The sequence below is a fragment of the Pantherophis guttatus genome, chromosome 1, assembly GCF_059756535.1.
Source record: "Pantherophis guttatus breed Tessera chromosome 1, ASM5975653v1, whole genome shotgun sequence".
Classification (NCBI taxonomy): Eukaryota; Metazoa; Chordata; class Lepidosauria; order Squamata; family Colubridae; genus Pantherophis; species Pantherophis guttatus.
This window is the reverse complement of record NC_142063.1, coordinates 35,860,883-35,886,575: the sequence shown is the minus strand read 5'-3', so window position 1 is coordinate 35,886,575 and position 25,693 is coordinate 35,860,883. Positions and strand designations below refer to the sequence as shown.

The 25,693-nt window shown below is 36.9% G+C and overlaps 1 protein-coding gene across 4 annotated transcripts in view; it reads right to left on the bottom strand.

Annotated features, from left to right (window-relative positions):
- Positions 1-25,693, bottom strand: part of JAG2 (jagged canonical Notch ligand 2) — a 90,621-nt gene that overhangs the window by 10,348 nt on the left and 54,580 nt on the right. For 2 of the 4 annotated variants that reach the window (XM_034418599.3, XM_034418601.3), the window contains 13 exons: positions 24,580-24,693; positions 24,114-24,160; positions 22,441-22,614; positions 19,365-19,515; positions 16,132-16,296; positions 14,848-14,961; positions 13,671-13,784; positions 12,982-13,095; positions 10,203-10,319; positions 7,660-7,687; positions 6,642-6,727; positions 2,061-2,174; positions 1,780-1,895 (listed from right to left, as the gene is read on the bottom strand). In XM_034418599.3, coding sequence (XP_034274490.2) covers positions 1,780-1,895; positions 2,061-2,174; positions 6,642-6,727; positions 7,660-7,687; positions 10,203-10,319; positions 12,982-13,095; positions 13,671-13,784; positions 14,848-14,961; positions 16,132-16,296; positions 19,365-19,515; positions 22,441-22,614; positions 24,114-24,160; positions 24,580-24,693 — 1,454 coding nt within the window. The remainder of the gene's footprint in view (positions 1-1,779; positions 1,896-2,060; positions 2,175-6,641; positions 6,728-7,659; positions 7,688-10,202; positions 10,320-12,981; positions 13,096-13,670; positions 13,785-14,847; positions 14,962-16,131; positions 16,297-19,364; positions 19,516-22,440; positions 22,615-24,113; positions 24,161-24,579; positions 24,694-25,693) is intronic. The other 2 variants (XM_034418600.3, XM_087871694.1) reach the window with 1 other exon arrangement.

Below are 25,693 nucleotides of genomic sequence, written 5' to 3'. Positions count from 1 at the left end.
TGGCTCCAACACAGTTGGGGTAGCTGCTGCTGGGCAGGGGAGGGTGCACCAACGAGTGGTTGGTGAAGTATGGTGTGGTTGCTGCTGGGCAAGTGATGGTGTGTGGGTGGCTGACAAAGTGCAGGGTGAGTGTGGTGGGGCTGGCTGTGGCTGGGCAGGGGAAGATATGTGGGTAGTCAGTGTGGCATGAGTACAGTGGGGCTATAGCTGGGAAAGGGCGAATGTGGTGGATGGTGAGGCGAAGCTGGAGGTGGTTGCTGCCAGTTGGGAGAGAGTGCAAGTGACTTGCCATAGTCACCTGCAACTTTGCCTGCTGGCTTCCCCATTGCTTGTGGGAAGCTTGCAGGGAAAGTTAAAAATGAGGGTCATGTGACTGCAGGATGTTGCAATTTTCATAAGTGGGAGACAGTTGCCAAGTGTCCGAACACAATCACAACTGCTGGGATAGCTGGTCACAAGTACCACTTGTTCAGTGCCATTGTAACTTTGAATGACTGCTGAATGAATAGTTGTTAAACGAGGACTACCTATATGATGAAACCAGAGGCTTTTCTTTGTGATCAATGGACAGACAGCTAGAAAAAAGCTTGGGATTTTGTTTTTATATGTGACAACTATAGTGAGATTACCATATGCTCAAAAATAGAAAGATCTTACATTACCCACAATAAAGGAATGGTTAGAGAAAATGATGGAACTTGCAGAGATGGCTAGACTGACTTCTTTTATCAGAAAAAACACAGTGTTTATATTTATGGCTGTCTGGAAACCCCTTATAGACTTTTGCAGGAAACTAAGAAATGCAGTTATGACTAGTGAATTTGACGATTAGAAAAAGATAGATGTATTTTTTGTAATCACAGAGCAAGAGATAACTTTCTAGGCATTGTTATATTTGCTACAAAGGAAATTGGAAGGTCCTTCATTCCTTCCTTTTTCTTTCTTTCTTTCTTTCTTTCTTTCTTTCTTTCTTTTTTCTCTCTCTCTCTCTCTCTCTTTCTTTTCTGTATTAGTTTGCATTAGTTTTTAATGTTCTCTTTAAAACTTTTAATAATACAAAATAGGACTATCTGTATGTCCAATTTGCCCATTTACAGTTAACAGTACTACAATATTATGATCCAAGGACACAAACAGATGGGACGAAAGTGTGGTTCTGCACCCAGATAGGGCATATTCCTATTCTCACATCTGAGGTAGGGCTGCAATCTGCTCTTCCTTATTTGCCTGCCCCTAGCTATGAAGGCACCTTGATGTAGATTTAGGAATGTAGCAATCCTTCTACCAACCCTGTTTAGCTGCAAAACCATTTCATCTCAGCATGAGAGAGGATCCACAGTGCCAAGTAATGCTGTTATACTTCTGGCAGTCACATATTTTTGCTATTTGGGTGGCAAACTGAAATTCTTTTTGTATGTGTCCATCTAGTTTGCTCCCATTTTACTTGTAACACCCACTGAAATCGACAGGCAAAAAGTATCGTAGTTTATCATTCTTCTCCGATAGTCATTGCAACAAGGAGATGCATGCCCCATATACCTTACTTTTTCCTAAACAATGTTGCTGGTGACAGAATATGATTTAGAGGCTTGCACTGTGGCCCAAGAGCCATGAATTTAAGATTTGAATTTTAAAGTATTGTTTCATCAGCCCTAGACACAAATCTCTGGGCATTGGAAGTGTCCTTACTCTAAAAACATTCAGAGGAAGGTTGCCATAAAGATCAATAAACTCATTTGTCATTGTTTAAAGAGGGAGAAGAATTCACTGCAAATTTACCTTGGTACAATCAATGTGGCCATCCAGACAATGGCAACTGTTGCATTCTTGATCCCATCTACTCCTGTGAGGAAAGGACTTTCCTTTAAACCAGCAAGATTTTCCAGAGCCTATAACTAAAGAGAAACAAGGGAAGGAAAGGCAGCAATTTAAGAATGGGTAAATTTAACCTAGGAAGACAATGTCAAGTTCAATTTGCAGGTCATGTCTGGCAATCACTGATATGCAAGTTGTAAACTTCAATATCTAATTGTTTATTTTAGTTTACTATTTCAAATTACCTTCTTGGCATCTTGTTCCAGCTCGTCCAGCAGGACAAGTACACCTGTAACCATTTATTTCATCAATGCAAGTAGCACCATATGCACAAGGAGAGGATTGGCATTCATCAATATCTGAAGAAAAGGAAAATTCAAGGGATTTAGAAAAAAACAAGTGTTCAATGAAAAAAAAAGCTCAACAAGTGGCTAATTGATATTACCAATTTTTACTAGAATTTATTCAGATATTGTATTAGTAGCTGTTTTCCAAACTTATGGCTTTGAGATGCATTGAATTAGATTGAGTCACCATGATCATTAGTTTTAGTGTCTGAAGATGATGGGTACTACAATCCACTATATATAGAGGTCTGATGCTAGGAAACTTTTATTTTTTTAAAATGCCTCTTTATGTATATGTATATGTATATGTATATGTATATGTATATATATATATATGTTTTCTGAGGTTTTCGCGGGTGTTTGTATGTAGGTCTTTGGTTATTCGGGTTTTCTCCCGCGTAAAATTAGAGGTTTCTTGGCAACGTTGCCAAGAAACCTCCAATTTTACGCGGGAGAAAACCCGAATAACCAAAGACCTACACACACACACACACACACACACATATATATATGTTTCCCTCCCATCATTTATCCTCTTTCGCCATTATAAACTTTCCTTCTCAGGTAAATTACAGCAAGCATCCATTTTCTTTGAGACTATCTTACTAAGGCAGAAAATATGAAAGTTGGTTTTACTTAGTTAACCATCTCCTCCACATGGAAGCCAACTATTTCTAAGCGTTACAAAGTAGAAAAAAGCCAACCTCTGTAAAGAAATCAGTAGGGTTTCAACTGTGGCAAAGAATGAAACTCTGAGGACCTAACCTGCTTTCTTTTGAAACCAGTATTTTTAGATACAAAAAAAGGAGACAATTAAAGTGAGAGTGAGAGATAAAATGCCAATTACTAAACTTTCAGAAATCTGTACATACGTTATTTCAAAATTTGTATATATTGCTTAGAATGCTGTGTGCCAACACACATTGCTTCTAAGTATAAATTTTATAACATCTCTTATTTTTTCATTCAGCTCCTCTTGCCTAGGCACTTTTTAGCATCAGATTGTCATTGAACTTTTTTCTAATCTTAATTAATTTCAAACGCTTAAAAAACTTCTCTAATTCCCTATTCAGTTTTTGAATGCAACTATACTCATTCTTGCTGTGCTATTAAAGCTAACTGCTCTTAATTATTTCTAAATAATGGAATATATAAATGTATAAATTATCAGCATTGTGTCAAGTGAGCAATATTTACTCAGACTTTGGGTCTTAAAAGGCTAATTAAGAAAAGTCAGAATTATTTTCAGCTGTAAAGCAAGCTTAGAGACTTTTTGTTCAAACACAAATAAAAACAGGTTGCCAGCAATTCTTATATAATGCAATAATATTGCTGAGCATTCCAGAAAAACAGCATTTTGTTCAAAATATAATCTCCTTCCAAATGGGGTCAAACTTTAACTATAGTCATAGAGGTTGGTCATCTGTGAATTCATAGATATAAATACATAGAACCCTGTTTGGATCCATCTGAAATTAAGATTTGTGTCTCTGCCTTTTAGCAGAGTTAGCAAGCCTTGACCTATTCATCTCTGCTCTAAGATATTCTGCCCACTATTTCCTCTTCAGTTCCGAAACAAGGGATCTGAAAGTGAAATAATTGTGATACCAACTGATACCAACTAGGATGCATCATTTGTACTCATAAATAAATAATAATTAAAGAACCCATTATTTCTAAGCAATTATTCTTTATAATGGCATCTCTGGTTCATAGTTATCAGAGTACTTAATTACTTCAAGGAGAGCAAAAGACTTTGAGCTAGATACTTGAACTGCTCTGCTAAAAGACGTATTCTGATAAGCTCACCAATAAGATTAATGACGAGGGATAAATGACATTCATCAGATGCAGGCTTCTGAATCCTATCAAGAACACCACCCATCTTTAGATTAAATAGACCTGTACCACTGTAAGTTTCCATATACATTTGAAACATTCAGGCCAAACAAAAAGCACTCAAGACCCCCATTGCCTCTAATTCAAAATGACATTTAATACATATTTGCCAGGTTGCTTCAGAAAATGAATAGAAATGAATAAAAATGACACTAGTTTCAAAGAGGCAATGCTTGGCCATAAAAATAGGCTTCTTCTTGCCTGTGGGGTCTACACTTCCTGCCTTTCTAATCCAAAAAAGCTGAATTTTGTTTTCAACATTAAGAATTTTCCATGATGACAAAATGGAGAGAAAGGTGCTTAAACAGAAGAACCAACCATCCTCTTGAAACCCACTGAGGTTCTCCATCTTTTGAAAATGGGTATCATGGTTGGAAATTTGGATTCTGTACCTTTGTACAGGAGTACGATGTCACCTTGAACCTAACATGGGCTGGACCTGATGCTACCACCTAGTCATCTAGAACTTCTTAGAACTCAAAATTCTAGATTACTTGGTGGTGGCAGATCCTGTAAATCAGGGGTTCCCAACCTGTGGGCCATGGCCTGTTGACCACCAGGCTGTGTGAGTGGCTGGCCAATGCGCACGCGTCCCCCCCTCCCCGCACTAGCATATGCACGTAAAGGCGCCTGCCCCCCCACCTCCGGGCCGTCAACACAGCAAGGTTGGGGAACTCTGCTGTAAATCATGGATCTGCTATCTTGAGTGGGGATCCCAAAGGAGTACACAGTTGTAGAGTTTGTTGGTGCCATTAACAGCTCTCCCTTTGCCTTACTAATTTTAACAGGGTGTAATTATTCTTAACTTCTTGAAAAAATTTATAACATTTAATTTAAAAAAAATAATTCTAACTTTCTAACATTTTAATTTTTATATGTTTTATATTTTGATGCTTTATTGTACACTGCCCACAGCCCCTCTTTGAGGGAGATGGGCAGTTCAGAAATGTAAAATACAAATAAATCAAATTAAAAAAAAACCTAATTAAAACAAAAAGACCGGATACCTCCTTACCAACAATCAACACCCAGATAAACAGGGATTAACCCCTGGATTAACAACTACACAAATAATCATGCAGTAAACAATATCCTAATCAAGAAACAATCAATTCAGGCTAACAATCAAGCAGAAAAGAAAAAGAAACTGCCAAGGAGAAAACAATACCTCCACCAATGTTGACAAGGAAAGCTATTGTAGAAAAAACCCCACTCCCTTCTAGCACTGAACGTGTTACCTACTGGAGTAGATGCTGTTCAAAAGGCAACTGGATTTTCTTGTTTTTTTCCCTTGAAAACACTTCATTGCTCATCCAAGAAGCTTCTTCAGTTCTTGGATCAGAAGTGAAACATTTTCAAGAAAAAAAAAAGCAAGTTCAAAAGGCAAGTCCAGTTGCCTTTTAAACAGCACCTTTGGGACAACCATGACCTGGATGACTGAGAATCCCCATAGACATCTAGTCAGATAATGAAACAAAACATCAAGGACTCCACAGTTCAAACCTGAGCTACATATATTCTCTTATTTGTTAATATAGTATGCTGGCAAGACATCACAAGTAAAATGATAAGTGCTAATAGTCATACTTGGCGTATAATACAGTGCAGCAATTTAAAGTAATAATTCATGATTGGTGTGATACTAAAAGATCAGGGCTTCTCAAGACCTTAGGAAAGGCATAAACAAGTTTTTAGAGTGGGAGCTAGCTGGAGAAAAGCACCTTGGCTGAGAGAACAAAAGATGGTGAGTAGGTGAGAAGCTTTGGACATATGTGTCAGGGCTTTCCAGGGTGATTATTCTAAACATAAGAAAGACAAAGTGTGCTTATTCAGTGAAGGGAATCTTTCCCTGCACTCCTTGTATTTGAAATAAAGCAGCATTCAAAGCTCATAGTCCCAAAACAGGGGAGAAACATTTTAAGAGGTGTGTATCCTAATATAAATACAGAAATGACAACTGAGAAAAAATTGTAATTAGTAAAAAAATAAAAATAGAAAGATTTGAACTGCAAATAACAAATGGAACTGGCCATCACTATGGAAGTTGAAAAATAATTTAAAAGAAATAGAATTTAAATAAAGGACAGGACAAGGTTCCTACTATCTTAGTTCTGGAATATTCTGAATCGTCTTTGCAGAGGTTCATAACCCATGTATAAATCATAAATATCATAATGGAGAAATATATAGAGAAATCTACAGTTATAATAAACAAATATACTATAGGACATCCTTAAGATGAGTTGAATATAGAAATTCTCTTTTAAAGTTCCTGACTGAATATACTAGTATCATACAGTTTAGAACTAGCAGATAATTTAAATACAATTTAAACCACATTATTTATAATTGCATTTATAAAATACATATTATAATTTGTAAAAGGTTATTTATAAAAGGATTCTATCTAATAACAAAGAGAGCACCATTTTTGTAAGATAAACATCAGCATCAATGAATAACTTAATTAGTTTCTGCTTCATTATTTGAGATATAGCTGACTAAAACTTAACGCCTGGGTGAGGTTAAGACATGACAACAGTGTGAATTTTTCACTCCTTTTCCTATACAGATACTTACTAATTCTGCAGTCAGGACCAGCAAACCCAGGTGCACATTCACAGCGAAACCAATTCACACCATCAACACAGATGCCTCCATTGTAACTGTAAAAATGATAAATCTATCATCGCAATGAAGGCTGTCAACAGTTTTTCAAGCTGAGAGAACATTAGTTCTTGTATAAAATAATGTGCTGAAATTCAAATTTATTTCTATCCATAGTCACTGTAGTTAACATTGCAAAATTCAAGTAGTGTCGTTAATTTATAATGTATGCCTATTTAATAAAACATTTGTGTTTTCTTAATTTGTTTATTTAAGCTTAGTTAATTGAATCTTCAATCACACTGAGCAAAGGACTTCTATTAACAGACGCAGCATGTAAAGAATTTTAATAATGGGTAATAACAACTTTGATTTAAACTCCCCAAATTCTATTAAAGCTGAAGAAAAAATGGATAACTACATTACATTTTATAGGAATATAATTTTTTTATTATTTCAAATGTAAAAGACATTTTGGCAATGTGACTATATAATTGAAAGATAACTAATCCAGTCACATTATTTAGATTTTATTTCAAAGAAGGATATGAAGTTTTAGAATTTTATGACTTAAGAAACAGGACATCTTGAATGCAATTATATTAAATTGCACAATTTCATAAATTCTGTAACCTCAAGGAACTGAGAAATGCATGAGAAAGCCCTTCAAAAACTGTTCATTTTGTGGTTGCTAAGATTTGACAATGACTTAAATATGGATATCAAACAACTAGATCCAAATAATTCAATTTTAAATTGGATTATTCAAGTAATTTTCTTTTGAAATAATTTGCCTTCACAAAAACTTTGCAGCTACCAATCTGATACAACAGATTTCTTAATAGAAATCAGTTAGTAAATAAGTATAGGAAAGTTCATTGGTAAACCCAGCACAATTGCTTAAGATTGATGAGAAGATTTTGAAACAAGATCGTTTATTTTTATTGCTGTATTAGGGTATTTTAAAAAAGAATTATCACTGAATACTCACCATGGGTGTGGATTGCAATCATTAATATCTAAAAAAGAAAGAAGTGAAATAATTACTCATCTGAAGTATATAAACAGTATTCAATGTAGATAATATCTGAGCAATTTTTGTGCATATACAAAGTTTTTGTAGTATAGTATAGTATAGTATAGTATAGTATAGTATAGTATAGTATAGTATTAGTATTAGTATTAGTATTAGTATTAGTATTAGTATTAGTATAGTATAGTTTAGTTTATTGAATAGCCTGAAGGCCTTTTCAAACAAAACAGAAAAGAAAAAGGGGAAAAGATAAAACAGTTACAAAAATAGCAATCTAAAAATATATGATAGATGACATTAAAATTTTACAATATCAAATTTCAATAGCTAAGTTGCCAAGACTAGATAACCCAAATAGGATAGCTCTTCTCTAACTGAGCTCATCTTCCTTACAATCGATAATTTTTTTTTTGATATAACTGGCTCGTATTGCCGTCATTCTTTTAAGGTATCGAGTGATCGCTCTTACCAGGGGAGGAGAGTCAGCCCTCAACAGAAATGCTAATTTTTGGCTTATATTCCAGTGGGGAAATTTATTTATAATTGGGGACAGATATTGTTTTCTTACTTCTTGATAGAGACTACATTCGAATATTATATGCGCTGTGTCCTCCACGATGTTTACCCCACATATGCATATTCTTTTGTCATACGGGATTTCCCGATAACGGCCAAATCTAACGTTGGTATCTAGAAGTTCAAATCTAAACTTAACAAATAACTGTCTCTCCACTGATGGCATTTCTAATGTAAATACTTTTCCAGAGTGAAAGTTGTTTTAACTGCTGTCAGCAGTTTAAGGGAATGATTAGTTGAAAGGGTTGCCATGTCCATTTGCCCATGTATATCTTCAATCCGTTGTTTAACTTGGTTCAGTGTGTCACACAACGGGAACCCTACGCCATATCGGTTCAATATTTCTGACAGCCGGGTTAGCCAGGAATACCTTTGAGGATTTGAAATCTGCTGTTCCTCTAGACATATTTTAGGGAATCTGCTGGCATCCATCTGGGTCATTTTTAGCCAGTAGGCTACCGCCCTAGTGATTGTATAGGTGTACAGTGAGAAATGTCCCAATTCAGCTCTGACGGCTGCAGCTGAAGTGGAATTGTTTACCCCAAGCATCCTTCTTAACAAATTAAAGTTTCTGTACAGTATGTACAAAAACTTTTCCCCAACAACATACAATAGTAATGGCAATTCTATAAATATAGCCCAATTTGCTTTTATATGTAGTTATTGTAGTATCAATTCTAAAGCTACAAGAAAGTGTTCTGGTGAAATAACACTAGTGCATTGTTAAATATGTAAACAGGAAACTCTTTTTCATATTGAAACTTGAAAGTGAATGATGGGAGTTAAACCCTTGTCTGCTAGAATTATATTCCAATTTTTCTCTGGGAACTCTAAGTGGATTCTCTCTTCATCACAAGAGGTGAAGTTTTTTGGCTTGAGAGTTTGTTACTGGTCCAAAGTTAGTTTCATAGTTAAAGAGGGACTTGAGCCTGGGTCTGCTCAGGCTCAGGCCAATATATGAGCTTATGTAAAACACATTTCTTCCCAAGCCTCATTCTTTGCCCCTAGTTGGATTTGTTTTCAGTATCAGAATTTAGGAAAAATAGTTTTAGAAGTTAAACAAAGTGAGATCATAAACATTTTAATATTATTAATAAATAATAATAAAAATAATGATCTACTTAAAAGGAGATTTTCCAGCCCTACTTTATAGATACAGTACATGCAAAAGTTTTACAAGAAATCCAAGTTTGTTTTTGATCTTAGAACACTGGCCACAAAGATATTGAGATGACTTCTAGAGGTTTAAAAGCAGTTGTTCCATAACTGGGGCTCTCCAAATGCTCCTTTGCTTATGAGCCCCTTCCCAGCATGTCTAATTAACATAATAGATAGAAATGATGAGGTATGAAAAATGAGAAAGTGTTGACTTGGGGAAGCAGATCTAAGTGTACACCAGACTATTCACACCATTACTGTATGGATATTCTCTGTGTTGCTTTCCAATATATAACTGGCAGAGATGATAGTACTTTTAAACCTTTACCTTTTCATCAATTACCATAACAAAATGTTATGCCACAATGAAGAACTACAGTACAATGCAATTCATAAAGAAGTCAACTCTCTCTTATCTACCGTTTACATTGAATAATGCTAACAATAATCACTTTGTACTTTATAGCACAAAAAAACATAATCAAATGCAAAAATTAGAAGATTTAGATCAGATGTAAAATTTTAAGCAAGTTTTGTCTTGAGCCAAAAACTGAAGCTCAACCACACCTAAGAAACTCAGTACTATGTATCAGAATGCTAGTAAAATGCTCAAATATAATATTCAACTACGCTTTTTTGATAAAATGTTTAATTCAATATGACTTTTAGTACAAAAGTCCACTCTTAAGCATCCATCATAATAAATTATCTTGGATACGCTACAAGACTAAGAACGTTATATTAATACAAACAATAATTACACTTACTCTGGGTACATGTGCGTCCTTCCCAACCTTCTTTACAAATGCAAGAAAAGGAATCTCCACTGCCAACACAAGTTCCGCCATTCAAACAAGGATTAGGAATACAGCTGCTGTTCTTAGCTATAATAGAATTTTTTAAAAAAGGTTTTTTTTCTAACCATTGGGACTTTCATTCATAATATTAACTGACATGCCAAATAAAAATCTACATTGTTACAATCATTTTAATCTCGACCGTGAAGCGGATTAGCATGGTACTTAAAATAATTAGCAAATAACCCAAGTTCAACATCAGATGCTTCTATCAAAGCTTCTATCAAAAATCATTTATAATTTGTTTAACAGCTCTCATCAAACCAGCCAGTCAGACTCCTTTGAATGAGAGTCCACAGTTTGATCAATTTATTTTTTATTTTATTTTATTTCAGATTTCCATACCGCCCTTCTCCTTTCGGACTCAGGGCGGTGAACAGCCAAAGTAAAACACTTTATACACAAAAGTTAAAATAGATTTAAAATAATTAAATAAATTTGGCCCATAATTTAAAACATTTCAATTTAAAACCAATTTCAAATTTTAAAAACCCATCATAAAATCAGGACAGCCCGGCTAACTGAAAGAAGTAGATTTTAAGGGGCCGACGAAAAGTCCGGAGGTCTGGGTTCACTCGTATCTCTGGGGGTAGATTGTTCCAGAGGGTAGGTGCCATCACAGAGAAGGCTCTCCCCCTGGGGGTCGCCAGCCGACATTGTCTGGCCGACGGCACCCTGAGGAGGCCCTCTCTGTGGGAGCGAACTGGCCGGTGGGAGGCAATTGGTGGCAGAAGACGGTCCCTTAAGTACTCCAGCCCTAAGCCATGGAGCGCTTTAAAGGTGATCACCAACACCTTGAAGCGCACCCGGAAGTCCACCGGAAGCTAATGTAGCTCACGCAGGAGAGGAGTCACGTGGGAGCGCACCGTCGCTCCCATAATCCCCCGCGCGGCCACATTCTGCACCAGTTGGAGCCTCTGGGTGCACCCCAAGGGGAGCCCCATGTAGAGAGCGTTACAATAGTCCAGACGAGAAGTGACGAGTGCTTGAGTGACCGTGCATAGGGAGTCCCGATCCAGAAAGGGGCGCAACTGGCGTATCAGGTGAACCTGATAGAAAGCCCTCCTGGCCACGGCCATCATATGCTCTTCTAAAGACAGCCGTGCATCCAGGAGGACACACAAGTTGCGAGCCCGTTCCGTGGGGGCCAATGATTCGCCCCCAATAACCAGCGATGGCACCAGCTGGCTATACCGGGACACCGGCAGCCACAGCCACTCAGTCTTGGAAGGGTTGAGTCGAAGCCTGTTTCTCCCCATCCAGACCCGCACGGCCTCCAGGCACTGGGACATCACTTCCAAGGCATCGTTGGGATGGTCTGGGGTGGAGATGTACAGCTGAGTATCATCAGCATACTGATGGAACTCCACCCCAAAACCACGGATGATCTCACCCAGCGGCTTCACATAAATGTTGAACAGAAGGGGCGAGAGGACTGACCCTTGTGGCACCCCACAAACAAGGCGCCTCGGGGTCGACCGCTGCCCCCGTCAACACAGATTGCGACCAGTCGGAGAGATAGGAGGAGAACCACCGCAAGACGGTGCCCCCCACTCCCAGTCCCTCCAGCCGGCGCAACATGATACCATGGTCGATAGTATCAAAAGCCGCTGAGAGATCTAACAGGACCAAGATAGAGGAATAACCCCTACCCCGAGCCCTCCAGAGATCATCCACCAACGCGACTAATGCCATTTCCGTGCTGTGCCCAGGTCTGAAACCGGACTGGAGCGGATCTAAATAGACAGCTTCATCCAGGTACTGGGGAAGCTGTCGTGCCACCACACTCTCAACAACCTTCACAATAAAGTGAATGTCCTTGTTAGCACCATAGATGGGATTTTTGATAAGATTTCAGTTTTTCACACTTACAAAGCAAACTCCCAGCATATTATCTAAAACTAGCAATCCCTCAAATATTACTTCCAGGAGCTCTGAGAATCAAATAAATAAATAAATAAAAACTAAATTTTCTTTTAATTTATAACCCAATAAATATTGATGGATATAATGTACACAAACCAAAGCTCTTTAGGTCTTCAATCATTTTTAAGAATATAGTATTCTAAACTATTCAAATTATTTAATTTTGCCAAGTTTATCAGCTAGTAACTTGACCATTATTTCTGCTTACCTACAGTATACTGAGGTAACTTTAGTCACATTGTCATTATTTCAATACAGCTCCCATGTTGTTATTGTAAAATGTAGGTGGGCATTATAAAATTTATATTTATATATTTGGCACCCATCCGATTCTGAAAGGCTTAAAGCATAAAAATATTAAAGACTTCAATTATAAGATAACAAAGTAGTAAAATAAAATAATTAAGACAAGATGGAGCCGGATTTTTATACATTTCCTGCCTCAAAATAGTGAGAAATGATACCTTTCATTTGGAATAATGACAATTAAAAGAGCTTTGGAGCCATAAAGAAGGATTGGTATCCTTAGGACTGTGAATTTAATTTCAATTCTACTTTAATGGAGGATAACTATCTCAATTCCCCCTTTGTTTTTATGCCAAAACAGCGTCCTCAAATATAATCAAAACTATTACACTGTTCTACATAACAAGACTTTTTCCAGATCACAGAATGAAGAAGGAAGAAACAGGCTACTTATATTAGCTTCTTAGCCAAGTCATTCTCTTGATTTAGAGTCAATATAAGTAGATAAAGCACTTACCAATATTGCAAGTGCTTCCTTTCCATTCTGGAGGACAAGAGCATCGAAAAGTATCACCATCATCGTAACATGTTCCTCCATTTGTACAAGTATTTGCATCACACTGGTACTTACCTAAAGTAACACAAAAGCAAATTAAAGCAGCCTATCAATATAATTCATTGTTATAGAAGGTTGTTACATGGGATTATGTACACTATTAGACCTATTATAATTCAATTTACTTTCTATTTCAGCTGTGCAGAGCTTCACATTGAAAGACAAGAACACCTCTCTTCTTGGGATAATGCTGGAGCTATGTAGGGCAGCTGCATAATCCAAGGAAAATGTGGAGCTGTTTTAAGGAGCTGCAGAGAGGTGCTATTCAAGTGCTCCTACCTCATATGAAGCACCATTTTGTTTTACCTGATGTGAAGCACTATTTTGCTGCATTGCTCTTTCTAAATAAAATAATCTATGAAAATAATTTCTAATGGCATTTTATAAATATTAATTTTAAATGGTGATAGATAGAAGCTGTAATTTATAATTTGATATTTTATTATACTCTTCCCTATATCCAGATAATTTCAGTTGTTAGATTTAATCGTACACTTCTTTTTTCATCACATTTTTTTTTGCAATTCTTAAAAAGTTTTCTTTTCAACTTTTGAATATTTTAAGCAGTAAACCACCTATAACACACTTACTTGAATGGCATGTTTTCCCCTTCCAACCGTTTTTGCATGCACAATAGAAGTCATTCTCTAAATCAATGCACTGGCCTCCATTGTGACATGGATTTGGTGAGCAGTCATTAAAATCTATACAATGAATAAAGAATTGAACAAAAAAATGTCTGTGAAAAGAAGAATCTTCATAAATAAACAACAATCCATTAAACCAAACTTAATCTAGTCTCATTAATCTGGATTTAAATGCTATAGATCCCTGGATAAATTTGAGTAAATTAATGTGGGTCACAATTTAATCTCTATGATGAAAGTCCAAATTCTGTTAATTAATTTGTAATCAACAAACAACTGCTGGGTTTGTACAGTATGTTAAATTAAAACCAAACTGAAATATTTTATTACTTAACTTGATAGAGAATCAGTATAAAGGTACTGGACGAGAGTGAAAGAGGACCAGTTTCAAGTCCCCACTATCCATATGGTAATTCAAGGCCAATCACTCTATTCAACAAAAGCTCATTTCACAAAATAAATTGCTTATTATAGAAAAGACTGAATGAAGATTTGCAAACAAAATGCTATCATTATTACGGATGCAAAATTTATTTAAAATTTTTGTTTTGAGAATTGTTGATTTGAAACAAGTATATTAGTCGCAAACTGATCAGAACAAAAACATTATAACCATCCAAAATTCAAGTTTTTCTTAATGTGAGATTTTAAAATATCAAATTCTATCTGATTGGTTTTCAAGATAATATTGACTGTCTCAGATTAAATAGAAATTCTTGTCAACTTTGATGATTCTTTTAATTCTGGTTGACTTTTAAAAATCTTTAACTTTAATAAATGTTTTAAAGCATGTTTGATACATGATTATTATTAGGATATATAATCATATATCTATTATAATAATATAATAGAGGAATGGTTTTTCTTCTTAAAAATGCACATTCTTATTTAATTTTTATAGTCTTTAAATCCTTCTTTGTATTTCTTCCCCCAGTTCTATTCTTCTGAATCTTTAAATATAAAATAAACTAGTTATAAAGTATCTTGTCATGTGACTGAGAATTAAGAATACAAACCCAAATTTCTTTTTTCACTATCATAAATAAAACTCCTAAAAACTACAAGTGACAAAAATATTTCAATGGCTAACTTAAATATATTAATATTTAGCTATACTCACTAATGTCACACAATTTTCCTTCCCAGCCATTCCGACAGAAGCATCTGAAATCATTGACTTCATCTATGCAGGTTCCACCATTCTTGCAGGGTTTCTCAAGACAGTCATCAATATCTAAAATATAATAATACATAACTACTAGATTACTATCTGTTTGTTTTATATTGATTGTTTGAAAGAAACAAATACCTTCAACAAAATTCTTCAACAATCGTTCAAAATTAATAAGTATAAAACAAATATGAAACTAACTTAAGGAACAAGATGTTCCATTTGTTTCAAATAATACTGTACCTCAAAATATCCTTTCTAAATTAAACTGGTGCTTAACTGAGCCCAATGTGGTGAGTTTTGCTTTTCTAATCCAATGAAATAAGTCTGATGTGATTACTATTTTTTTTTTGTTCAAAAAGCTACCATGTAACAAGTGTTTATTTAAACAGTCTAAAATCTAGCTACATTTAAGATGTTATCTGAGTGGGCTCTTGCTTTGTGAAGTTTTTATTACTTTGTAGGGTTTTCCATAAATGTTAAGTTTGTTGCAGAACATGAATCACAATTATAAATGCTATTTATGTCTCTTAAAAGTTTTACTAGAAAACTTAATTTTATCAAATGTGGCCAAGTGTAAAATGGCAGGTTGTGGGCCAGGAAACCAGATACCAGGTTGCTCTGTTTCTTATTTTCTCTCTGAGCTCTCTTTACTCAGAAGTGATTTTATTATTTCTGTAAAGCCGAGACAAGCTGGAAATTCTTGCCAAAAATCAATCTAAAGATTCTGATCCATTCATAAACACTGGAGACCTTATATACTGAGTAGTACAGATCTACAATTTTGTGTGCCTGTACATCTATATCCTATATCCATGCAATGTACATTTCACTACGAAGTGTTTTTTTTAAAACAAAATCTTGAAACCACAGAGCAAGAGCAAGAGTGAGCACTTGTAAATTTGCCAAACAATAACAATCTAGTCATTATACAATGGATCTTTAAACAGCTCAGCAACAAATAACTATTATTTAGTATTTGTACTAAGCTGTTTGTGCAAAGACACCTGCCCACCACCCTATTGAGAGCAAATGGCTACTACTCATAGAAATAGTCACTCATGTTCAAACTCCAAATCTTCAACTAACTTACAGTAGACCTCTAAATCCTGTTATGTACCTATGGAATCACTTTAAACAGTTAAGAAATAATGTTGTATAAATTAAGCCCAAGTACTTGAACCTTGTATTTAATAATATATATGTATATATATATATATATATATTACATACTTTCATGACAGTACGTTCCAGTAAAGCCCTTTTCACAGGCACAAGTAAAATTTCCTCTTGGTTGACTGATGCAGCGTCCGTGAGGCCCACATACACTGGATGAGATTAAACGAATGCCATTCTGAGTAGCATTTGTGAAGACTTCTATTGTACAGCTGTCTATTACTAAGAATAAGAGAAAATTATGCATATAAGCTACCCTGTAGGATAGAAGGCCTCCATAAACCTGTGGTTTCTTAATTCAGGCACAAGATATTTCATTTAGTCCTCATATTTAAGTTATTTATTTATTTATTTATTTTATTTGCAAGTATTTATATGCCGCTCTTCTCCCGAAAGGACTCAGGGCGGCAAACACAGGTAAAAACAAATAAACAGATAAAAACATACAATAAAAACCCAATTAAAATCAGCTAAAATTGAATTATAATAAATAATAACACCCAAGAATCTAAATCAGCCCATTTGTTGGAATAGCCAACTCTTCAGGCCCCGACGGAAGGAACGGAGATCAGGTGCCGTCCGGAGCTCGGTGGGTAACTCGTTCCAGAGGGCAGGGGCACCCACAGAGAACGCCCTACCCCTGGACGTCGCCAGACGACATTGTCTGGTTGATGATACCCTGAGGAGAGCAGCCCTGTGGGAGCGGACAGGACGGTGGGAGGCAGATAGGAGATGGTTCTGCAAGTACCCTGGACCTAAGCCATGTAGGACTTTATAGGTGAGTACCAGCACCTTGAAGCGGATCCAGAGGACCACCGGTAACCAGTGCAGCTCGCACAGGAGAGGTGTTACACGGGAGTAACGAGCGCCCGTAACAACCCGCTCCATTCTGGACCAGCTGGAGCCTCCGGGTGTACCTCAAGGGCAGCCCCATGTAGAGGGAATTGCAGTAATCCAATCGGGAAGTAACCAGGGCATGAGTGACCGTGCGAAGGGCATCTCGGTCCAGGAAAGGGCGCAACCTGTGCGAAAGCCCCCCTAGTCACTGCCGTCAAATGATCTTCTAGAGACAGCCGAGAATCCAGGATGACACCCAAGTTGCGGGTCCTTTCTATGGGGGCAAGTACCTCCCCCCCATCAAAAGTGAAACACGAGGTGCCGGCATCCACAGCCACTCAGTCTTGGAGGGGTTGTGTCTGAGTCTGTTCCTCCCCATCCAGGCCCGCACCGCCTCCAAGCAATGGGACATCATGGAAAGAGCATCCCCAGGGTGGCCTGGGGTGGAGACGTACAACTGAGTATCACCGCATACTGATGATACCTCACCCCAAAACCACGAATGATCTCACCCAGCGGCTTCATATAGATGTTAAAGAGTAGGGGGGAGAGAACCGACCCCTGAGGTACCCCACAAGTTAGGGGCCTCGGGGTGGATCTCTGTCCCCCCGCCCATACAAACTGCGAGCGACCTGAGAGATAAGAGAACCACTGTAGAACAGTGCCTCCCACCCCTAACCCCCCAAATCGCTGCAGTAATTACCATGGTTGATGGTATCGAAAGCCGCTGAGAGGTCAAGTAGGACCAGGATGGAGGAACAACCTCCATCCCAGGCCCACCAGAGATCATTCACCAGAACGACCAATACGGTTTCCGTGCTGTACCCGCGCCGAAAACCCGACTGGTACGGTCTAGGTACTCCGTTTCCTCCAGGAACTGTGGGAGCTGTTGAGCCACCACGGTCTCAACAACCTTCGCTATAAAGCGGAGGTTGGAGATGGGCCGATAGTTATTAAGTGAGTCTGGATCCAGGGCAGGCTTCTTGAGGAGGGGTCGAACCACTGCCTCCTTAAGAGAGGCGGGGAAGATCCCCTCCCTCAAAGAAGAGTTGACAATTGCCTGGATCCAGTCTCCAGTCACCTCCCGGGCAGCTGAAACAAGCCAGGAGGGACACGGATCCAACAAACTCATGGAGGTACCCAGTCTACCCACAATCCTGTCCACTTCATCGACGGAAACAGGGTCAAACTCAACCCAGATACTACTCCCAAGACCTACCTCAGTCTCCCAAGTGGATTCCGCCTAGAGTCCAATCCGATCCGGATCTGAGCAATTTTATCATGCAGAAACTGTACAAAATCCTCAGCTCTGCCCTGCAAGGGGTCTTCCTCGCTCCCTGATTGAGGAAGGAGCGGGTCACTCTAAACAGGGCCACTGGGCAGTTTTCTGCAGATGCAAGGAGAGCGGCAAAGTGGTCCCACTTCGCCGTTTCCATCGCCACAAGATAAGACCTAATATGGATTCTTAACAGTGTTCGATCAGATTCAGACCGGGAGGACCTCCAACACTCCTCTAGGCGTCTTTTCCGACGCTTCATTTCCCGGAGCTCCATGGAGAACCAGGGAGCCACCTGGGATCTGCGTCGGGTCAGAGGCTGCAAAAGTGCGATTTGATCCAAGGCGCCGCCCGCCGCCCGTTCCCAGGATGCTACCAGCGCCTCAGCCGAGTCGCAGGATTGAGAGGCGGGGAATGTCCCAAGCTTCGTCAGGAACCTCTCAGGGTCCATCAGGTGCCTCAGGCGGAACCATCTTACTGTTGCACTAATTAAGTTGCACTAATATTTAGTAGAAAACCAACAAAGTCTCTTTATGACACATCCTTGCATGGATTAGGAAGTAGATACATTCTAAATATTACAGTATATGACATATAATGCTCTTATAAAATAGTAATTGGCTAACCATTATCATATGAAAGGACTTTGAACTGTATTAGATTTTTCTCTCTGTATGATCTTTTAAATCTGCTCTAAATAGTTCCCAGTTCCCTGAATCAGATTTGGAGAGACAAAAAGAAGCTAAGAAAGATAATAAAATGTGATCCACTTCTACTGTCTATTTCACTGACACTCAAAACAGAATTCAATCTACTTCTGGGAAGCAAGTTTGATAATGCAAACAAGATAAGAACAAGTGTATAAGAAGATTATCACAGTTTATCTAAGAAAAAATGACCAACAGATCCTCTATGGATAAGTAAAATAATTTATGTTCATCTCCATATATTTATTTTCTATAGAAGGACTGAGCCTTGTTATTTTCCTTTCTTACTGTATTGATTTTTTTTTTAAAAAAAATCAAATTTACATGCATTTAATTTTGTCCTTCATATTGTTAAAATCTGTAATACTAATTAAGAAAAATCACTGAACATATTTCCCTAAAAGAATCCTATTATTATAAGATTTCCAGCATTAGGCTACACAGTCAAAATTTCACAGGACAGACAGTACCTTTACAAGAGTTATTTTTACAGTGATCCTTGAGGTGAGAGCAGTTCTTTCCATCGTAATCATCAGAGCAAGCACAATAATAGTCTTCTCCCAGATCATAACACTGTGCTCCATTTTGGCAAGGGTTAGGCTTACAGAGATCAATATCAATCTACAAAAGATTTAAACTGCATTGTTAGTTTTGTAACAATATTCCACAAGGTAGTTACTCTCATTTTTATAGATTAGTTATGGGCTTAAAAAAGAGAGAGAGAAGTGGTATGTGTTGGATCCTTATCCTAAGGTTGGGTAGATAATATGTACTGTTACTTTAACTGCTACAAGATGACTAATAGATTAAGTGGTTAAAACAGAAATAAAAGGAAGGCAGGAAGTTCATTCACTCCTTCTCACTCCTGGTCGTGATATTACTGCTAAAGAAACTGTGTCGGTGTTACGGAACTAAAATTAAATTCTAATTTATATCAAGTATTCAACCTCTAGATGAATATCCTGACATCTAGTGCTCAAAGTGACTTAAATGGGGATCTCCCTTCATTGTATTGGCACAATAAACGTGTGGATTAAGTTTGGCAGAGTGTGAGGGAGTGAATTTTCATGGCTAAAGGCAGTCTTGAACCTGTATCTTTCCAATCCTAATCCATTTTATTAATCATTAAAGCACACTGGCTAAATGCATTACTCTAAGAATTTCAGTTCAATGTTATTAATCTATTTCTCTATCATATGATCTCTAATATACCTGCTTTTTTCTATGCATCGAACTAAGCCTAAATTCTAAAACATAGACAGACAGACCCAGTGGTGAAATCCTCTGGGGACTGCCACCGGTTCGCTGCCTGTGCATGCCAAAAACACACTGTGTGCGCGCCCATGCACGGTGCGCATCAAAAGCATGCTGCATGTGCATGCATGGTTTGCACCAGATGCACACTGCGTACGCATGCACAGTACATGCGAAATGTGCTTCGCACGGAAAAAGGAGGCTTAACAAGGTAAGTAGAACAGTGTGGGGAGGGGACAGCTGTGCCACGCGATTTAGATTCGCTAGAAAGCAGGACTTCCTGCTTTCTAGCGAATCTAAATCGCGCGGCACAGGTAATCGTTGGAAATATCACACACGAAATGGTAGCTTTTTTTTTTTTTTACTACCAGTTCACTTGAACTGGTAGCTTTTTATCACTACCGGTTCACGTGAACCGGTGCGAACCGGTAGCATTTGACCCCTGAATGGACCCTAATTCTTACCTGAAAGGCTTCTTATAGAATTTCAGGCAAAATGCATCTCTTAAGATTTATTTGGTACTGAGCTAATTTATGTATGGTTCAACTGCTATGCATTTGAAACCACTATAAAGCTAATTTGTTTTTTATAAAATCTGTAGTTCTGTGGAGTTTGTGGGACAATTTGCAGAAATTCATTTACATCTTATTTCTTATGTGGCAGCTAGCAAGTTTTCCAAGGAGAAAGGTAGCTTGATTGCTTTTCAATCTATTTCCTCAAAAGAACTGCTAGGATTATTTTTTGCAGAAACAATTGTTTTCAAACTGCTTTGGGATTCTGTGGGTGAAAAAGATTTAGAGACTATTATAGGTGGTGGTTCTTCTTTGAAAATATTTGATTTCCAAGCTAACCATTTTAATTGAAGGTGGCAAAATTTAAAAATCCTGTAACTACAAAGAATATTGAATTACACTTATAAATCATTCTAAGGAACTGTAATCTTAATATAGTTCTTTATGTCAACTACAAATGTTTTAAAGAAGCATCTATTTGCATTAAGCTTTTCCACAAATGTCACCTGTTAATCAAACACATAAAAACACACGAGAGCTATATTACAGCATTAAAACAGTTAAATAGCCAGATAATGGAAATATATTTTTTCCACTAAAAGATGTGGGAACTAGGATCAACTGGGACAATTTCTTCCAATCTGATTGATATGAGTTGTTTAGGCATACCTGAAAAAAATGGTCTCTAAAAATGAAGGTGCCCTCTTCTACAGATCTTAATATACCAGGCATTATTTTAGTACTAATGCTACAAATGAGCCAAAAGCAATATATAAAGAGAAATAATCCAGCATCATTTCTCATTTATGTTCTAATACACAGGAAAGGTTATTTCAATAAAAGCACACTCAATTCCTCAACAAAAAGGAAATCAATCTAGAACAGTTGTTTGCTCCTAAATCACACATTATTGTGATTATAGCAGCATAGCCATATTAGAATACCTGCACACTATCCAGTTGCTTATAAAATAATACACAACAATACCTCATGAATAGTATAGGATTTTCTCTGAAAAAATACCTTGGCCTGCTATATGCCAATGTATTAATTCAAACAGACTGACTGACTGATGGAATAGTATTAGATGCCCAGATTTTTAAACTTGTGCTTTAATAACGCCCACTGAACACTGAATTTAGAATTTGATTTGTAGTCTGTAAAAGTGGTAGAGGGAAGGGAAGGGAAGGGAAGGGAAGGGAAGGGAAGGGAAGGGAAGGGAGGGAGGGAGGGAGGGAGGGAGGGAGGGAGAGAGAGAGAGAGAGAGAGAGAGAGAGAGAGAGAGAGAGAGAGAGAGAGAAAGGAAGAATCAACACTCACACTTATTGTTGTATATTCCAAATATGCTACTACTTAAAAAATAGTGCTCCCAGGTGGGAAAGATGACAGCTTGAGAGCATCCTGAAGAAGTGTCCTTCCAAGTACTTCCTTTCCTCAAAAGGCTTATAACAATAATTAATTTCTATTGCAGTAGCTGACATATGCTATGAAGCAAAATCAATTAATTGGAATCTAGAGGAATTTGGGGGAAATGAAAGGACAGCTTTCTGTTGTAGCAAAAAAAAAAAAAAGGAAGCAAACAAAAAAGGAGAAAGCAAAAACAAAATAGTGTTGGTGAGCTCTTAATGGGCTGATGGCAGGACTACTTTGCACCAAATTTGGTTGTTCCTGTGGGGCAGTAAACGAACTGTTTGTTCCATTCATCCATAACAACAAACATTCAAGTTGCTCTAGAATTCAGACCATCCAAACATTCTAACAAGTCTAAAGTATCCTTCACCTCACAGAATTCTCCTGAGAAGCCATGAGGGCAAAGACAATGGAATCCATTGATGAGGTTAGTACAGTGACCTGCATTCTGACATGGGTTGCTCATGCAGTCATCAACTTTTTTTTCACAGTTCTTGCCTATGAAAGCAGGAGGGCATATGCAATGATAGCCATTCACTTCATCCTGCATGGACAAATTGAAAAAAATATTATAATCATTTCCAGAAGATACTAGAAAAAAGTTAATGAAAAAAGATTATAATTAAAAAAAAAACATTCCAGTAGTTTTCTAAAAAGAATGACTAGGACAATGAATCCTTCTAGGCCGATTCTCCTATAACTTTAAATTGAGGTCCATGGATTAAAATACTCTGTTTACTTAACTATGAAAGTAAAGTGACTATTTTTGCCCTTTTAAAAACTATTTCTACCTTCTTTTAAAAAAAACAAAGCTGATAAAGCACATGTGTTTAAAGAAGAAACCATTAAACCCATAAGAAAATTGTTTGGGATGAGTAATGCCAAACAATTCAATACCACTAAAATTTGATGTCTAGAAAAAAGTAATTCAATGGCTTCCTTTTATGCTTTAGATTCATTGTTTCCAGTATTATACTTATTTATTATTCTAAAACAACTGTTATGATCTTTTTAGAAAAAAAAGCGCCCATCTGAATATTTGTTTTAACTTATTGATATAGACTACGCCACACAAAAGGCACAAAAGTTGTCCAATAATTTTGCATCTGAATTTTTAGAATTACTGTACAAATGTTTCATAGTCACTTTGCTCTAAAACAAATCTAATGAACATTTTACTAAGATTATTCTCTGTTAACCTCTAAATGCTCACATATGAATTTGAATTGAGTCTCCTTTTTAACAGTTTTTAAATCTTAATTTGCATTTCTACTTTCTAGTGTCATAAACATTAGGGATACGTACCTGAATAATTTTTTTCTGAAATACTTCAGAACTCTTCCTTATGGTCTTATTTACATTTTAAGGAATGTAAATAATCCTCAAAATGTAAATAATCCTCTTATTTACAGAAAGGGGCAATTAATTGGTATACCAAAAGCAGTGTAGGATACTGGCTACCTAGTCCATATTATTAAAAACTTGGATATAATGTATCCTTTTATCTCCTTGATTTTACTGGATGAATTTATTTATTTATATGACTCCTATGGCTGCTTATCTGATACAGGTAGCCCTTGCTTAACAAATATTTGTTCAGCAACTGTTTGAAACTATGATGATGCTAAACAAAGGGACTTACAACCTGTGTCCTATTGCAGTGCCCACTGCTGAGACATGATTGTGAGTGGGTAGTCCTCTCCCAATAACTGATGGGATTCAGTTATCAACAGCAATAGAGACTGTGATGTCACTTAGTGATAGAAATTCAGGTCCTAATTACTGTCACAATTCAAGGACTACCTGTGTAGTCTGAATACTGAAAGTATATTCTTGAATGGGTGCTGGATATCCATTTGAATCTTGAATTTTCTACTGTATTATCCATACATGAACAATTGCTAGTGTTATTTGTCTACAAAGATATAAAGAATTAAAAGGGTGAGGTTAAGACAAATGCTGTCAGGATCCAATTATGACTGTCCTGATGAATTTTAAATTTAAAAGGTTGCTCAAAGAATCATAAAATAAAACAAAAATTACCTTGCAAGTCCCTCCATTTTGGCACTGCCCATGACAATAATTAACATCTATGGATAAAATAGGAAAATCATTAAAATAATGGAAAAATAATGGAAATAGACTGAAGCACAATTAATGATATCTGTTGATTTCAAATATTCAAACTGATGTTTTCCAGAGGAAAGAAAGTAAGATTTTTATAAGTGATGCAAATTTGAAAGAGCCCAAATCATAAAGTCAAGCAATGTTTAAAACAAATTGTCCCATGTGAGTAATTTCTCAGAAACTTTCAGTTAGTTCATTCCACAATTCAAAAGCTAAGGCTTTAGATGCAAGGAAGTATGTGATAAAAAGTGTCACTGTAAAGACTTGTAGAAAAGTTAGGTTTGGAAATGAAACATAAGCATTAATTTAAGATTGTCTGCTTTCAGTCTATAAATAAGAGACCCTTAGGGTCAAGTGTATACACTAAATATTAAATACTGACTGATATGACAATTTACTCCTTTCCATCCTGGAATGCAGTCACAATAATATCCACCAATAAGATTTTTGCAAGAATGAGCATTAAGACAGGGTTTCCCTTCACACTCATTAGCATCTGTGAAAGAAGAGAAGAAAAGCAGAGAGTGAAGAACAAACCCAGAAAGATACTGCCCTTGCACCAAAGCAAAGCTTCCATGCTTTCCAAATATCAGCTACATTTCATTCGCTACTTTGATACTGTTTGCTGATATTCGCAATATGCATGCTGCATTCTTTGCTCTAGGAAAGCCTCAGTGACTGTTTAAATAAAATCCAGGGAAATAGCTGTAATAAAAATTATCTGAACAGGTTACTTCCAACTTTTTAAAAAAACAAACTAAATAAAATAAAATAAAATCAAACCAAACCAAAACCACATCACTCTTCTGGCAGCTGCATTAGGATTTTTTCAACAATTTAATTGTGGATTAGATGCAGAATAGCCAACAAATGTGGACACTGGGGATAATGGCTATGCAGCCTTTTTAAAGAAAGGTTAGATATCAGCATCTATTTTACCTCTTATGCAACTATTCAATCACTTGCTCAACAGAAAATTGATTATAATATCTGGGGCATTAAGATCAGTGCTTTCACTGACCTGATTCTCCTCTAATGCCATTACCTATTTCCCTGGGGAAACAATAATTGTGGGTTTTTTTGTTAACTCCAGACTGAATTATGCATTCAAAAAGAATCTGCCCAAACATCTGTACAGACAGCGCCATGTTTCTGAGTAATCCTGCAGAATGCACATACCACAATCATGAAAGAGTCAAGCAAATGAAGCAATAAGGAAAACTGAATGGCCAGGTAGCAGGAACAAAAATCTTTCTGCAGTGAAACAGTAGCTTAAACATTTACACATGCCTAATTTAGCCACTGTTATTTTGCCAAAGATAATTATCTATAGCAGGGAGGAATGCTACAGATGAATTTTGATTAAATGTAGTACAGTATATGGCTCAGGAATGCAGAACTGCATTCAAAAGATAGTAACATTTTACAACCTGTTTCATAAAGTGGTATGAGAAGTAGCTAAATAATAATTCAGCAAAGTTGACTGTAAAAATCTT